Source organism: Chiroxiphia lanceolata, chromosome 25 (assembly GCF_009829145.1).
Source record: "Chiroxiphia lanceolata isolate bChiLan1 chromosome 25, bChiLan1.pri, whole genome shotgun sequence".
Taxonomy (NCBI): Eukaryota; Metazoa; Chordata; class Aves; order Passeriformes; family Pipridae; genus Chiroxiphia; species Chiroxiphia lanceolata.
Genome location: NC_045661.1, coordinates 5,169,832 through 5,186,710, shown reverse-complemented (window position 1 = coordinate 5,186,710; position 16,879 = coordinate 5,169,832). Strand labels below are relative to the sequence as shown.

The 16,879-nt window shown below is 54.4% G+C and overlaps 1 protein-coding gene across 1 annotated transcript in view; it reads right to left on the bottom strand.

Moving 5' to 3' along the window:
* Positions 1-12,360, bottom strand: part of LGR6 (leucine rich repeat containing G protein-coupled receptor 6) — a 135,254-nt gene extending 122,894 nt beyond the window's left edge. The window contains 1 exon segment of the mRNA XM_032710880.1: positions 11,992-12,360. Coding sequence (XP_032566771.1) covers positions 11,992-12,335 — 344 coding nt within the window. The 5' untranslated portion in view covers positions 12,336-12,360.
* Between the last annotated feature and the right edge of the window lie 4,519 nt (positions 12,361-16,879).

Here is a 16,879-nt window from a genome sequence, read left to right as displayed (position 1 = left end):
TTCCCTCCTTTTTAGGTTCAGCAAAGAGCTGAACCAGCTGTTATTTACCCCCATTTGTTCAGGAAGAAGTACCCTGAAAGCAAGGGAGCTTCCTACAGAAAACAGAATCGGGGTTTACAGCCCCTATGGCCAAGCTGACATGTACCAGCTGGGTTCACTTCCTCCATGGAGTTCTCCAGCACTGCCCACGAGCTTTACTGAGCTGCTGGATGTGGCTGTGAGGAGTGTTTTGGTAGCTGCTCTGACTTGTGGCTGCTCCGTGAGCGAGGAGTGATGAGGTCAGTGGACATGAAAGACAGGCACCAAATCTGAGAGTTCAGTGCTGCTTTTCTTCATGTGGTGGATGAACAAATGGAAAGCTCAAGAATTTTTTTAATGAACTTTTCAAAGGTATTTTAGCTCGAGAGGTCCAGACATGTGACTGGAAAGTGCAGAGAGTCTCCAGCTCTTCCACAGCACTGGTTTGATCAGTTGGTCTCAAAGCACATTGGGAAGGGTTTATAAGTAGCGCTTTTAAGACAGGGAGACTGAGGCACAGGAAAAGGAGAGGGCTTGTTTGGGGTGAACCATGGGGCTGGGATGGAGCTAGAAATCAGTCCCAGTCCTTTGTATCTCCCATCTATCCCATACAAGGGAGCCAAAGCTTGTGGAACACCTGTCTGTTCCCCAAAGTCTGAGTCCTTGTGTCCCTCCACCCTGGAGAAACCCCTTCCTCAAAGCATCTGTGAGATGGTCAGTGAAAAGTCAGCCCCTGGAAGAGGAGTGATACCCCATGGTATCACCAGTTGAGCCAGAGCACCTGGTGTGGGAGCAGGGCAGTTTTCACAGCGTGTGCGAGCTCACCTCAGACACACCACACTAACCAGCATGGGCTGCAACACGTTTCCTCTCCCCATCCTTCAATAAATCACGGCTTCCAGCATTCATGCTTTTGTCACTAATAAATCTTGTGCTGTCTTACACCACATGAAAGCACAACAATACCTAAACTGACAGGCACTTCCCTGCACAGGACGCAGCTGCAAACACAACCTGCAGCACAGGAACCTGCTGCTTGGCCCTGAGCTGAAGAGAAGTTACAGACAGCATGTATGGGAAGGCTGCCCCATGCTCCATAAAGCCCCACATGCTGTTTCCAGAGCACACGTAAAACCACTCTGAGGTGCAACAGGCACCTCGTTAATCTGTGGAACTCATGGCCCCAGGGAATTAGTGCAGCAGCACAAACCATCACCTGCACCTATAATCGAGGTCCTGTCTTGGTTGTGACGCCTCTGGTTCTGCCAGTGCAGCACAGCTGACCCTAAAGGTACATCTCTGTCCTTTGGTATGTCCTCCCAGTTTTGGGGCAGGGCCTTGGGACAATATCTGGGACAACAGTCTGGGATGATGTCTGACCACTCCCATGCCCCTGTGTACAGGGAGAAGAAAGCCTTAGAGTGCAGCTCTGTGGGTTTGCACCTCATTCTTCCCTTGGAAGCCACGAGCTGAGCAGCACAGAAGCCCTGGTTCATGCCCATAGCCAAGATGACTCAGAGTTCTGCCTGGGGAATCACTGAGTGGAACAAGTCCAGAGGAGGCTTCTAAGCTGATCACAGGACTGGAGCACCTCTGCTCTGGAGCCAGGCTGGGAGAGCTGGGGGTGTTCAGCCTGGAGAAGAGAAGGTTCCCAGGAGATCTTAGAGCTCCTTCCAGTGCCAAAAGGGACTCAAGAAAGCTGGAGAGGGACTTTGGACAAGGGTCTGGAGTGACAGGACAAGGGGGAATGGCTTCCTACTGGCAGAGGGCAGGGTTAGATGGGATATTGGGAAGAAATTCTTCTCTGTGAGGGTGGTGAGGCCCTGGCACAGGTTGCCCAGAGAAGCTGTGGCTGCCCCATCCCTGGAAGTGTTCAAAGACACTTCCAGTGGTGCAGAATCAGGGATAAAGCAGAACTGCAGAGATTGTTCCCTGCAATGAGTTTTTTCATGTGTTCTCTGGGAAAGATAGAAGATGAATTTCCATCTAAAGGTAAAAATGCCTTTCCTGCAGGTTTCATGCAAAGATGAACATTTGCCTTACTAAGGTTAAGAAATGTCCACAATTGTAAATTCTCTTGAAGTTGCAAGATGCAATTATACCCAGAGCCATCCCCACATCAGATAACATCCTTGAGAAGGTGACTTGTGCCTTCAGATGCCGCAAGTCCCTGAGATCCCTGATGCTCCCTAGCAGCCCCCATGCTTGTATCCCTCTGGTCTCCCACCTCCTACTTGCCAGAGGAGACCACATTTCTGCTCCCCTTTCACCCCTGTGGTTCCCACCATGGCACACCTGATGGGATGACACACAGTGCTTGGGCTTCACCTTCCCTTTGAACGAAGGTAATGTCCCTAATTGGTGCCCCAGGGCGATGTTCAGTACTGGAAACCATCCTGTCTCCCCAGGGTCTCTTTGTAGTGGGACCTGTGGCTGCTCACAAGAAGACACAGCAGGTCCCTTGAGTGGGTCCTGCCCTTACAGGCATGTCTGACTCGCTCCCCTCCCTTGGGGGCTGCTTTTCATTTCCAAATCATTCAAAGAGGTTTAAATAGCTACAGGAAGGCATGCAAACAAGGCAAAGGGAGACAGAGCCGTGGATAGCTCAGGAGACTCCTCTGTCATCCGTGGAGGGGAGGAGACTGGGAGCTGCCCTCCTTCATCACAGCCAGCAAAGCCTACACTGGTGGATCTGGGAAAGGTTTTGCTTTACCCCTTCCTGGATCCTTGATGCATCCCTTGATGCTTCCCTGTGTCCTCCCCTTGCTGCCCATTCCAGCACAGCTCCTGCCTCCACACGGCTGGCTCTGTTTTGACTTGACTGCAACACGATGCTTGTGCTTGGTCCTGCTCTTCCTCGTGAAGGCTGCTCCTGATCTCTTTTCTGCTCCTACTAAACTCCAGCCCTTCTCCAAGATACCGGTCTCCCCCCAGCCCTGGCAGTCCTCCGCTACCCCTCCCCGCCGCTTTTCAGAGCACTGCTGCTCTGATCCCTCCCCTGGCCTCTGCTCCTCTTTCTCCCCCGGCTCCCTGTCATCCAGGGAAGACTCTCGCACCTGAGAACCAACCGAGCTCCTGCGCAGAAGGGTCTGGGGAGCAGCGTGTTCCACCGGAGCGGAGGCATTTCGGCACCCCGGCTGAAGTGTCTGCTCTCCCAGGCAGCAGCAGCCACTGACTGCCCTGCTGCTGGCAGAGGGTGCTCCCCCCGCCCCCGAGAGGGGTGACAGGGGACCCTCAGCCCCCACTGCAGTGAGCTGGGAAGGGCTGCGCTTCCCTCTCCCTCCCCCACGCTCCTGCTGCTCCCTGACCCAGGCAGGTGCAGAAGGGGAGAGGCATTTGCAGCCCCATGGCTGCCTTTTGGCACCAGAGCCTCTGCCAGAATCAAAGAGCTTTTCAAAGCAAACCTTAAACTCCTTTAATCGCCAGCGAGAGCTCCTCCCACACAGATCTAAGGGCCATGAGCTCAAGTGTTTTCGTTGCCCCGGGCAGATTTATGAGCTTATTCTTCAAGAAAGGGAGGGAGAGAGGGGAGGCTGTGGCATATTGCTTAGCCTGGGGGGCGGGCAGGGAGGATGGGGGGGAGGAAGGCGTTTGCGGTGGAAGGACGGTGCAGAAAGCCGGGCACGATGGAGAGGCAAAGCGGGATCGGGTCGAGCGAGGACCAGCCGCGGCTGGAGCCCGGGACATGTGGCCGGCAGCTCCCCACATCTCTCCCAGCCGGGCTCCCGGCACAGCGGTGCCAGCTGGAAGGAAGCACATGGACACGGAGGGGACCGGGAGCGGAGCATCCCTCAAAGCACCGCTGCTCCCCTCCGCTCCCAGCGAGGCTGCCCCGGGCGCAGTCTGCAGGGGGAAGGAGGAGGGAGGAGGCTTGCTGGCAGTCCCAACACGGCTGTCCAGCCCACAGCACAGCCCCAGTCCCGTTTAGCTCTAAGCACCCCTGTGCTGCCTCCTCTCTGTGCTCCTCATCCCGCAGACCTGCTCCAGTCCCGCCCGGTGTGCAGCAGGCACAGCAAAGCTCTGCCTGCTCCCTCTCCTGCAGAGTGACCCGGGCACCAGCTGGTGGCTTTGGGATGGGGCAGATCCTTCGTCTCCCCTCCTGCATCTCCCTTCCTGCAGCCCAGGAGTTGGACTCGATGATCCTTATGCTCCCTTCCAGTTCAGGACATTCCATGATTCCACGGCCTGACAAGTGCCCCACTAAAATCAGACATTTGCTCTCATTCAGCGCCCCAGACACCTGTTGCCACTTCCCAACAGCCCTGCAAAAGATGCCTCTTTCCTGCTGAACTGAGATCTTGGGGAGGTGTCAGCCATGACCTGTGGTACTGAAGCCACAGCCCTCTCCCTCGTCACCTGCAGCACCACTTTTTGTGTCTGGAAGCACTTGAGGGATGCAACCTTTGTTCATGGACCAGTTCCCCCCAGAGAGGAGGCATCCAGTGAATCCCAACAGTACCCACGCTGGGAAAACAACACCCAAGTAAGTGAACACTGCTGGTCCCAAAGTGCTTCTACCTCATGACATCAAGAGGTGAAAGGGAGCAGAGCCTGTGGCAGAGAAGGGGGCTGGCAGGTGATGTGGCAGGAGGAGATAGGAAGAGCTGCCATGAACCTCACTGGAAATTCAGAGACATCTGAACTTCCTTTTCCTTGAACCCAGAAAAAAGAGCCAACATGTCCATATGTAGTACAGAAGAAAAAAAAACCAAACACAACAACTGTTTTAAAAAAATGCTTTGGTTTGGTACTTTTGGAGTCCCACAATGTGAATATTAAATGCTTATGGAGAAATGTAACACCAGCAGGTGAAAATATGTAAATGGAAACTTTTTTTTAGAAGGACACCATGAAGTGAAAACATTGAAATAATCTCTCTTGATTCAACTTGTTGCTACATTTCTACCACTCACAGTCCCATGAACACTGATCCATTTTCATTAAGCTTTTCCTATTCAACGGAATGAGATGTTGCTTGGAAAACCATCTCACCAAACATGATCTTTAGGCAGCTCCAGGACTGACCTCACTATCAAGGCAGGCTGAGAGGTCTGGGGCTGATCAGCCTGGAGAAGAGAAGGCTCTGGTGAGACCTCAGAGTCCCTTCCAGTGCCTAAAGGAGGCTTATAAAAAAGAAGGAGAGTGACTTTTTACATGGACAGATTGTGAGACAGACAAGGGGGAATGGCTTCCCAGTGAGAGAGGGCAGGGTTAGATTATATCTTAGTAAGAAATTCTTGGCTGTGAGGGTGGGGAGGCCCTGGCACAGGTTGCCCAGAGAAGCTGTGGCTGCCCCATCCCTGAAGTGTCCAAGGCCAGGTTGGACGGAGCTTGGAGCAACCTGGGCTAGTGGGAGGTGTCCCTGCCCATGGCAGGGGGTGGAATGAGACGGGCTTTAAGTCCCTTCCAACCCAAATGATTCCATGGTTCTATGATTAATGATCCTGAAATTTTGGCTTTGCTCAGAGCACTCCTACCCACCCCTCACTCTCATCCCCCCTGGACTACTTTGTCTGCTTGTTGAGGGGTTCAGTGTGTTTCTGCTGCTCTGCCCTGAGCCTCGAGCCCAGCCACACCACCACACAGCACCTGCAGCATCATCTTCCTCACTGCAGGGATGAAGGTCTTCTGAGTAATGCTGTGGGCCAAGGGACCAGGACATTTCAGCTCTCAGCTGGGGTGAGAGCTCAGCATTGCCCAGGAGATACAAAAGGCCCTTTGGAAGCACTTGCTCAGGAGCTGTGGTGTTTCCATGTTGCTTTTTAGTTTCTCTCACAAGTCACTCTCAAGCTGTGCCTGATCCCAAATCTTCTCTGTTTGGTTTTCTCCTCTGAGGCTGGGGAGCACAGGGGTAGGAGTTACTTTGCTTCTGGTTAGTGCTTATCTGCCTGCTCCAGAGGGAAACACCAGCCAGTCTGTGTCAGACTCAGTGCCAGCAGCTCTCCCTGAAACCTGGGGCTCGGGCAGGTCTTGGTTTGGACCAGCCCATTCAGATATTCCTAAGTGTTGGCATTATTAAAGCTGGGAGATGCTCTCCCAGGAGACCTTCACAGCAACGTGACAGCAAAAATCCAGTGTCAGCCACAGGAGGCCCTGAGGTGGTAACTGGGGTTTGAACCCAGGTGTCATGACTTTAAAATCCTTGAAATCCTGCTGGCAAGGCTGCAATAAGGATGCAGAGCACACCTGTGTCTGTGGGAAGTGCCTTTATGGAGTTGGCAGCTCTGCAGGTGGACTTTGTAGTGTCCTTTTGGAGGAAATCAAATCCCTGAACATGGGAAACTCTTGTTATCCCTGATATTTTAGCGTGGGGGAAAAAAGTTCCCCAAAGCTGGTAAATGGTGGACATAAACCTGTGAATCCACTGCTGTGTGCAGAGCCCAGCTCTTCAAGTGCCTCTCACCAGCTGTGTCTCCCTCATCCAGGACCCCAAGCTCATAAAGGTTTCCCCTTCCAGGCATGCTGGGCATTTCCAAGGATGAGACCATGGACTTCTGACTGTACAGGGCAGGAGTGGCACTTCCCACTGGTCTTCCAGCAGGAAAGAAGGTCCAGCAGAGAGCAGCCCTTAGTGTGTCAGACTGGCCAGCTGACAGTAGTAGTATTTGGTAGTCCTGAGCTCTATCATGGTTTGAGAACTGGGAGCTGGGAGTCTGGGAGCTCTTTGGGGTGACACTGCATCTTTGTGGTGTGTTTGGATGGGTCCTGGTGCAACACTGGGGCTCCTGTGGTGACAGTGGCATGAGGAAGAGGCTGTGGATGGGCCCTGGCACTGGGCAAGCATCAGTCACAGGATGGTGGCTCACAGGTCTGTACCAAGTCACCTGGGGCAGGAGAGCAGCAATGGCCCCAGGAGGGACTTCATTTACACTTGGCATTGGGATTTTGTGCTCTCCATTTTTGGCTGCTCCCTCTTTCTCCTCAGTGTGTGTGACTGTCCTAAAGGCACACAGAGGTCCCTCAGGAGACCATAGCTCTTTGCCAGCCCCCTGGAAGTCTAGTCACCCTCCCCACAGCTGCCCTCCTGCCCAGGCTTCTACAAGCCAGCCATAAGTCCTTTCCCTCCCCTGGTGTCCCAACTCCTCTGTCAGCTCTTGGGGTGCCTTCCATCTTAGGGGACTGTGGTGGGGGCTGCAGAGGGGCAGATGTGGGCAGATGGGGAGAGATCTGGGTGAGGAGAGCTGCCTTCAGCACTTCTTGACTTGTTCCAGGCACCAGCTGCAGCTCTGTACTCAGCCTCCAAACCTGCTGTCTCACCTACCTGGAGCTGTGTGGGTCTTTAGAAAATGCAAATATCAAGAAAGAGGCATCCTTCCCTTGCTCTGCCCTGAGCTGGATGCAGCACTATGTGACCTGGCTCTGCCCAGCCTCATGTCAAAGCATCCCTGTCTCCTGCGAATCCCTGTCATGGATCCTCATGGCACCTGATCCCAGAGGGTAGCTCAGAGGACACAGTGGATAATGCAGGGTGCCAGACTCCCAGCAGGATGCTAAATTCCAGGCAGTGTCTCCAAATGTCTCTGCAAAGTGAGAACAGCCCTGAAGGCTCCTGGTCCCATTCACCTCAAAGGAAACAGTCTGGGGAATGAGAAGCTTTCTGCCTGGGAAGCCTCATGAGATGCCTGGTGATATCTGGGAGTAGCCAGGATCTGCTGCTTTTCCCTCCCCCAAATCCTGCTGTAACAGCAGCAGCCTGACAGCCTTATCACCTGTCTCATTCCCCAGGTCTCTGCTGGCTTTCCAGGACAGAGACCTGGAGACATTAAATATTAGGAAAAATACTTCCCGTGAGGATAGTAAAAAATAGGAAAAGGGTGATGGAATCTTATAGATACTCAAAACCCTACTGGACAAGACCCTGACCAGCCTCACCACCTAGACCTGTTTTGAGTGTGGATCAGAGACCTCCAGAGGTGTTTCCAGCCTAAGATATCCGGGGAATCCTTCTCGTACCTCCCCATGTACCCTTGGTCCAGGCTGGGGTCAGGCACTGCAAGGTGTGTTGCATCCACACTATCCCTGTGCAGGGTGTGTGCTGCCTGGCCAGCTGACTTCAAATATGTGGCCATGGTGCTACTGCTGTTGCCTTTCCATCCCTGGGTACTTCCCAGGGTGTCCTCTGCTGAGACAGGCTCTCCACTTCTTTCCTGCCAGCAATGGTTGGACAGGCCACTGCATCCCTAGGAGGGACCTGGCAGGCATTAGCAAGCATGGAGTCATTTTTTTTGATGAAAGAGGAGGAGCCTCAGCAGACTGAGAGCATCCCTTCACCTCCAGTATTGTCACCTGTTCCCTTAGCAGGGGCTGGTAGCCAGATGTATGGGGGAGAGAGGGGTCAGGATGCCATCCTGGGGCAAAGGGCTGCACTGAGCACCTGCACCCGACCACAGGCACCTTCCTGGTGACAGCCATGGGGACAGCTGGGGACCAAACTGCCCCAGACCATGCAATGCAGCACTTTCACACCCCGAGGAATCTGAGGTGGGGCTGCTCCCCCAGGTCCCATGCAGGGTGTGCAGTGGTGCCAGGGATCACAGCTGAGCTAGCACTTTGAGAACCAAGCAGCTGTTCCCATTTTCCTGTCCTCCTCCGAACCCCTTTGTGCACTCTCCTCTCTGCTACAGAGGAATCTTCCCCTTTGCAGCTCCCCTCTCCTGCACACCCAGCTTGTTGCTGTCTGTCCAGGGAACCTCCAGCAGCTCCAGCCACCTCTGCTGCAGCCCCAGATCAACCCTCTGACACAGGTTGCTGGCTGTGGGTGACAGAGATGTGGTATGTGACACAAGGCTGTCAGGACTCACTGCACATCAGCTGAAGGCGAAATCTGCTCTCTGAACAGCTCGACTCTCTTGGGTTGATGGAGGGTAGCTGAATAGCAACTGAATAGCTGACCTTTAGTGCTCCATGGCTGCTCTCTAAGGCACAGGCTAAGACACAGTTTACCCTGCAAACACGTCATGCACTGAGAAGCCCCTGTGTGATGAGCCAGGCAGGATGGTGAGTGCTGCTCCAAGAGAAATGGGCTGTTAGGGCTAGCAGGGGACCTGAAGGAGCTCAGGCTGCCTGCAGGAGCAATGCAAGGACCTGTCACCCAATGTGACAGTCCCTAGGCTCTCTCCAGGACTGCCAAAAGACACCAGCATGTCTCAGTCCCTACTGGAGAGGTGCCCATGGAAAGAGGTGACACTTCTGTCCCATCTCCTTGACCACAGCTGCAAGCCCACCAGCGATTGAAAACACTTTGTTCTGGATGGGTGGGATCAGGGTTCAAGTTCAGGGAGGTGCAGGAGTGAGCAAGGACAGAATTCCTGGAGATAGAGGCATGGCAGAGGCACTGCATGGTCAGGATGAGGCATGAACACCAGCTCGTTAGTGGTGAGGCAGCATCTAGTCAGAGGTGATTACAAGGATCCTTTATTTTGCTCCCAAGGAAGTCCTGCTCTCCACAGTGCCAGCGACTTGCTTAGAAATCAGAGTATGGAGCAAAGGAGCTGGAAATTTTTGGGAGCAGCTGCCCACCAGCTCTCTGCTCCTGCTGCCACTCCAGGGTTCGCTCTTCAGCACTCGCAGCTCTCCAAAGCAATCCAGCATTTCTTTATATATCCGAATGTATGGATTTTAAACATGGATATCCAAGAAAAGCTTAGATCTCTCTCCAATACTTTCCACTCAATTTATGCTGATTTGCTTTGACAAACTACCCCTGGCTGCACTCTTGTACCTGAGAAGCTAACCTCGCATGACTCGCTGGAAGCAGTGACAGAAACAGGGAGAAACCCCAGCCCTCCAGTCCTCCACCAGTAATTCCCAGTTCATCGGGCCTTTCCCGATGAACTGTTTGGTCCCTTACTGGTGGGGTTTAACACAGAAGCACCAAACGGGCTGGTTTTCCCCAAGGAGGGAGGGAGGAAAACTGCAGACGCTCCAGCACCCCCCGGGCTTGCCCCGGAGGGTCCCCCCGGGCGGGGTGTGCGCGGTGGGATGGGGCAGGGGGGACTCTGCCCCTGCAAAGGGCCGTCACTGCCGCCCCCGGGTGAGCGCCGTCGGGGGACCGACCCACGGGGAGCGCGGGGACGGGACCGACCCACGGGGAGCGCGGGGACGGGACCGACCCACGGGGAAAGTGCGGGGACGGGACCGTGATCTTTGCTATCCGTGGGAGAGCGCGGAGTCACGGATGGGGGAGAAACCCACGGGGGAGAGCGGAGCCACGGCCGGTGCAGCCCACGGGAAAGAGCGGGGCTGGTGCAGCCCCACACGGGGCCGCGGCCGAGGGACCCGACACGCTCCCAAAGGGACGGGTGCCGCAGGGCTGTGCCGAGAACCCGGGCCCAGCGGAATCCAGCGCTCTCTGCCAGCGGCCACACCGGGCCAGGAGCATCTCCCAGCATCCACCCGCCCCGCGGCTCCCAGCCCAAGGGGCATCTCTGCGGAGCTGACACGCGGCGTGTTCTCAGCGGAGTGGGAGCCACGGGTGCCCCGTCCTGTGATGCCTGAGAGGGTGGAGTGCGTGCCTGACAGGGCTGCCCCTTGTCCCCGCAGTAGCATCAGCGCTGCAACGCTCTGCAGCCTCCCGTGCTGGCAGCCTACGTGCTCCAGTGACTTTTCACTCGTGAGCAGCCGGCTCCAAACCGAGCCCCAGGGATAGCTCTGTGCAGGTCGTACCTCGCGTAACAAGTGGTTCCCTCTCCCAGGAGAAACACAACTTGCATTACACATTTCTCTCGTCTTTCATGCTTTCCAGGGAGAATCATCCTTTTCTATTTCTCTCCCAGTTAACCCAGTACAGCTCTGGCCATCCCCTGGCTGGCACAAGACTGCTCCTCAGACAAGTGGGATGAGCAGACAAGCCCTTACCCAGCTGTGGCAGCTTCCACCTGGCTTTGCAAAGCCCTTCCTGCATGGGTTTGGGTGCTTTGCTTTGACAGCTGAGCACCTGCATCTCAGGACAATCCAGGGACACCAGAAAACCAGCAACACGGTCTGTATGGCACCCCTGGACACAAGTTCCCTCTCAGCACGATGAACACAACACAAACATCCCCAGCACTGCCTGGGGACCACTGGTGGTCCTTGATGACTGTGGCACACATGCCTTCCCTTGGCAGCACCCACGCTGCATTCCGAGCTGGGAGTGCCATGGTCCTTACCAGCCTGTCTGCAGCACAGCTGGAGCTGCAGCACTTTCTGCACACAAACCCAGGAAGCATCTTCCCCAGGGATAACCTGTCTCCCTGAGAGAGAGATGCTTCCTCCCCTGGTTAAACCCTGAGATTTTTCCATGGTCAATCATCAGGATCCTCAGTCATGACCAGCCTGATGGCACCACCAAGACAACTTCTGGGGCTAGAAATGAACCCACCAGTCCGTGTGCTCAATTAACCCTTGGGGGTATTAACATCAGAAAGGTTGTTAAACATTCACATAATCAAGAATTTTTAATTAACTAAATTATCAAAATACAACACCTACCAAACCCCCACACCTCTTACAAGACTTTAATATTCATTTTGAAGGGGCAACTCAGACACTGCTGGTGGCCAGCTCAACCCAAACCCCCCAAAGCCCTGAGTTATCACAGCTATTGAAATGTTTGACAGAAGGATCCCAGAGCAGTTTGCACTAATTGCTGTGTAAAAATACTCCATTATGTGCTCAGACAATCAGAATCGACCCAGCAAATCAGCTGCCCTGATCCGCTGCAATCACGGAGCAAAGCATGCAGAACATCGCAGTATAAACAGCGCTCGCGGAGGGGCGCAGGAGGAGGGGGGGCTTGGCAGGTCCTGCCCAAGGAGCTGCCTCTTTTTTTTTTTTTTTTTTGTTGTTGTTATTTTGCTTGGTTTCTAATTTCCACAGGAAATTTAATTTCGGGAAAATGTGGCACAAACTTCCAAGCCGGAGGAAAGCTGCGGCTGACGGAGGGGTCCCGGGGAAAGCAATTGCAAAAGAGGCAGCAAGGGCTGTACTCACAGGTAAGCGGTGAGAGGGCTCAGGTTGGCGGGGACCTCCGAAAGCCCCAGCTCGGAGCAATCCAGCGAGAGCATGATGCCATCCTCTTCGCAGTGGCACTGGGGCGGGCAGGAGGGCGCAGCACCTTGCTGCACAGGCACTGTCTGGCAGCGGGCAGAGGAGGCCAAGAGAATGCCCCAGAAGAAAAGTCTGTCCATCCTCGCCTTGGCTGGTGCCGCCGGCCGGCTCCGGCCCCGGGGCTCGGCGGGGCTCGGGGGAGCGGTCCCGCAGCCTGGCACACAGCGGGCAGGGTATCTCCTGCAGGTCGGAGTGTGGTAAGGATGCAGCCAGGGAAGGAAAGGCATTGTTGAATGATCCTGGTTATTGGATTTCAAGGGCTGGGCAGGGGCGTGAGACACTTCAATGGGAGGAGTTAAACTTTCTACTCTTTCCCTCTCTCTCTCTCTCTCTCTCTCTCTTTTCTCTCTCTCTCTTTCTCTCTCTCTCTCTCGTTCTCCTCTCTCTCTCTCTCTCTCTCTCTCTCTCTGCCTTAGAGCTGGCAGGAATTTCATTCAAAGGGAAGAAAGGGGGAAAAAAAAAGAAAAAAAAAAAGAACCTCAACAAATAAAGACCTGTTCATAGCTCCGGGACCCAGGCTTGTTTGTAACCATGTTTTTTGTGAGATAGCAGGCAGGGAAAGGCAGAGCTGGCTCCGGGCAGGGCAGAGGAGTATAACTAGGGAGGCAGAAGTACCCAACCAGCACTTCAAGGGCTTCCAGACCTTTGGGACGCTGAAATATAACCCCAGATAAAGGACTCTGTGTCTGTGCTGGCTGTTAAGCCCAGCTGCGACTGGAAAGTCAGGGTGCAGCTGGGGAGAAGGGAGCGAGGAGCTCAGGATGAGCTGTTTGCTGGGAGCGATGGTGCCCAGGGCTGTCCGTCTGTCTGTCCTGAGCTCTGATCCTCACTCTCCAGCAGCCCTGTTGCTGTCCCCTTGCAGCAGGCAGGGGGATTGAGGCAGCGGTGCGGTGGTGTAGAGCTCCGGGGAGGAAGCTGTGCTCTTGATACAGTTTTGCCCAGATCAAGGACACATGTGAGCTGTGTTCGCAGGAGCTGCCCAGCTGATGCCCGGAGCCGGGTGTTGGGTTGCTCCAAGAGCTCTTTCTAACCCTGGGTAAAGTGGCCAGAGGCCAAAGCAGAGGAATAGCCCGTTGCCTGGGAGCTCGAAGCCACATCATCTGGAGCTGTGTCATTGGCTGGTTTACCTGCTTAGTCTTATGCCCTGCCCAGCCCAGGCCCTGGTGGTGTCCTGAAACACGTGGGATGTGCATCAGAACAGGATTTCTTGCTGCTTGTGTGTCAGGAGTTCTAGGGCAGCAGAAACACCTGCTTAGCAAAGGGAGCTGGATCTGCAGTGGGAGAAGGCTGCGAAAGTACAGCTCTGTGTGTCCTCTCTGATGGCACCACTGGCTGCTCAGCATCACTGTGATGCCCCCAAACAGTATGACTGCTGTCCTCCCACAGCAGTGCACTGAGGGATATGGGTGAGCCTGGTCCTACAGGCTGTGTCCTCTCTCTCTACAGGGCCAAGCATCTCCATCTGTGACAGGGACAGCTGAACACGAGTCTCACACTGAAGACAGAGAGCTGCCATGAGGCTTTAGGTGGATCTGGACTCCTGGTGTGTTCCTCCCTTTGCCTCTCCCACAGCCGTGAATGGAGGAGGTGGATGGTGCAGTGAAAGAAGGGCCCAGATTTGGGTGGCTGCAAAGTGCCCCCACAAAGTCACCCCTCTGACTGTGACCATGCTTTGGTAAAGTGCAGCATGGCCAAGCACAGACTGGGAGATGCTTTCACAGCCCTGCTTCCTCTGAATGGGTTTTTCCTTCTGGCAAAGAGTTTTCCTGGTTGATGTCCCCAATTATCTCAGGATAAAAGAGGTAGGAGAGTTATCTGGGGTCAGGAAGGTGGACCTCTGCTGTGGGAGACTTGAATAGCTCCAGCTCACCCAGGGCTGGGGTGCCTTGAGGCCCTTTGGAGTCAGAACCAGGCATCTGCTCCCCAAAAAAACTGCTCAAGACAGAGTTCAGGGTTCAGGCTGATGCACAGTCTCTGGCTGAGGGCTCCTGGGTGGGGTGATGCTGGGTCTGAGCTATTTCACTTGCAAAGCACGTTCGGATCCTGCAGTTTCAGGACTCCCTGCTGCAGTCAGTGGAACTTTGTCACTGAGTGGCAAGAGGAGTGCAGAGGATTTTGGTTTTGGAACAGGACTGATTTAGTTGAATTAAGCCCCTTCCATCATGAACAGTGCTGGAGATGTCATTAATTAAACATTTGCAATGTGTTTTGACATCTCCAAAAGTAAAACACTGCTTAGTGGGGAGATGGGCAGCCCTCTTGGAAACACGGTCCTCCTGGGGTTCCTCAACACGATTCCCGCTCCAGCTCTGACATGGGGCTTTAGCATGGCCTGAAATGGCTGGATTTGCTCTTACAGCAGCCAGGAATTTGGAATCAGTCTGGAGAGAGTGTCAGGCCTCTGCTCCTGGCTGCAGCAGAGCTCTTATCTGTGGATTCCCGTCCTCTCCCTCAAACCTCAGCAGCCACACCAACCACATCTCCAGCTCCTGGCAAATTCTCGCTCAGTGAAGTTCTTCTCAGGGATCCAGGGCTCTGGGCGAGCACACTATTAGTAGAGGTTCTTCAAAAAATAGATCACACTGAACAGTTTCTTATTGAAAATTGCCATTCAGCGGAAACAGAGATATTTCCCAGGAAGGCATTGACTGCAATGACATTTTCCCATTGTTTTTGGAGGCAGCATGGCCTGAGGTTGGAGAGCTTTTCTCTGTGTGCCTCACTTTGCTTTGACTTTTCTGTTTGCTTTTTATTTCGGCTCGTCTGTGGTGGTTCAGATCCATGTCTCGTTTCTTTGAGACCTCATCACAGCTGCCAATATTCAAAGTTGTCACTTATTCCAGCATGTCACCTGGCTCCTGGCAAAACCAAGAGATTGGACCATCAAGTTGCTTGGACCAGAGCGCTCTGATGTTTCCGTGGTAAACCCGGAATTTCTGAGTAAGTCCCTCTGGGGTGGAAGTGTCACTTTTCAGCCAGCTCTCGCTGAAGCTGCAGCTCGCTGGGAGCAGTGTGGGCTGTGTCATTCCACTGCTAAAGGCACCGGGAGCTCCCGACCCAGCGCATTCCTATTAACGGGAGTGGATGTTTTCCTCCAGGCTCAGCCGTGTTTGTGTGTTGTCCTCTAGCGGCAGCCTGCGGTCTGGGGAGAGGAGGAGAGCGCTGCTCCACAGCCACCCCGCTCCGGCTGCTTTTAAAGGATGGGGTGGAAACTCTGGGACCAAACACTGGGGGGTCGTGGCTGTGTGTACCCCTGAGTGTGGGGTACCTCTGAGTGGCAGGTGATATCCCAGAAGATATTTCTCCTGCTGCCCCACACCGAGAAATCCTCCTACAGCTCTCTTGAAAGCAGGGAAAACCAAAAACCCTTGGGAAAATTTAGAATACAGCCTAAGTGGGGTACAAGGTGCAGCTCGTGTGAGCTGCAAGCACAGCCATGGCCTCAGCTGCTCAGAGGCACAGAGGGGGCAGAGGTGGTGGGAGTGGGTTGCATTTTTCACACCAACACATGCTCAGAGGGGTCTTGCTCTGGATCCCAGCCTTGGACCTGAGGAGAGCCGGGACTCCATGTACCAGCTCTGGCCAGATCCTCTCTGTGGGCCAGAAATGAGATTCCAGGCAGGCTTTGGGCTGAAGACTGTGCCTGGCAAGGCTTTCTGGAGCTGCTGGTGTTCAAAGGCCAACAGAGTTGCTGTGGGGGTGTAGCTGGGGCAGGGCTATACACCTGCTCTAGGTGACCCTGCTTTGGCAGGGGAGTTGGACTAGATGATCTCCAGAGGTCCCTTCCAACCCTGTGATTCTGTGAATTCCCCTTCTAGTTCACACCTACCTTCAATCTGTCTGGCTCAGCACTTCTGCTCCCCAGGAGGTGGCTGACATTGGCAGCTGATGACAGAGGATGTTGGAGATCCTGCGGGGGATCTGGCTGCAATCCTGGTGCTCCTGGTGCTGGTACAGCTCAGATGCAAGAGATGGTGGGCAGTGGGCATCCCACACCATGACTGGTGCCAGGGGCTGATACCATGGAGGTGTCCATCTGGAGGTGTGGCAGGGTGCCGTGGGCTCCCTGTGGTGGGAGCAGTGCCCCATTACCATGTTGTGCGAAGATGTGGAGCTGCTGGACTCTGTGCCCTGGGGAGAGCAGGGGACAGAGGAGACCCTGGAGTAGAGGTTCAGCACCTCTCAAGGTGGGATTGAGAAGATGTGGTGCTCCAGCAGCCACCATCAAGCTCCCACGGCTGTGGATCCCAAGGAATTCCGAGGGGTGGGCATCCCTGCTCTCCTCTCACTTGGCAATCCTAACCCAGTCTGCCCCTACTGTTGGGGGTGGGAAGGGGGTTCTAAATAGTCATGGTCTTGCTTATCTCCAGCGTTTTGACCTCTGCACAGGAGCTGGTGGAGGAAGGCAGTGGCTGGATGCTGTTTGACTGGAGCAGGATAAATATGAAGAACAACACGACACGGTCCAGAACTCACTGGGCGGCCCAAGCCGGAGGCTTGTTTTGTTTTAGTGTTTTGTTGTCTCTCTCTCCCCCTCTGGGTTTCGTGGCGCTTGAGCTGCAGGGCTGGAAAATTATTCATCCAAACCACAGCTCCCTCGACACCCTCTGGAAGCATCTGTGGCTCCAGACTCCACTGCAGCAGTGGGTGGGAGGTTGTAAATTCATCATCGTCACCAACTTGGCCTCCTGTCAGGCAGGACGTGGAGCACAGAGCAGTGGGCTGTGCCATGGTCACATACTGTGTGACTGTCACAGCCACACTGAACTCA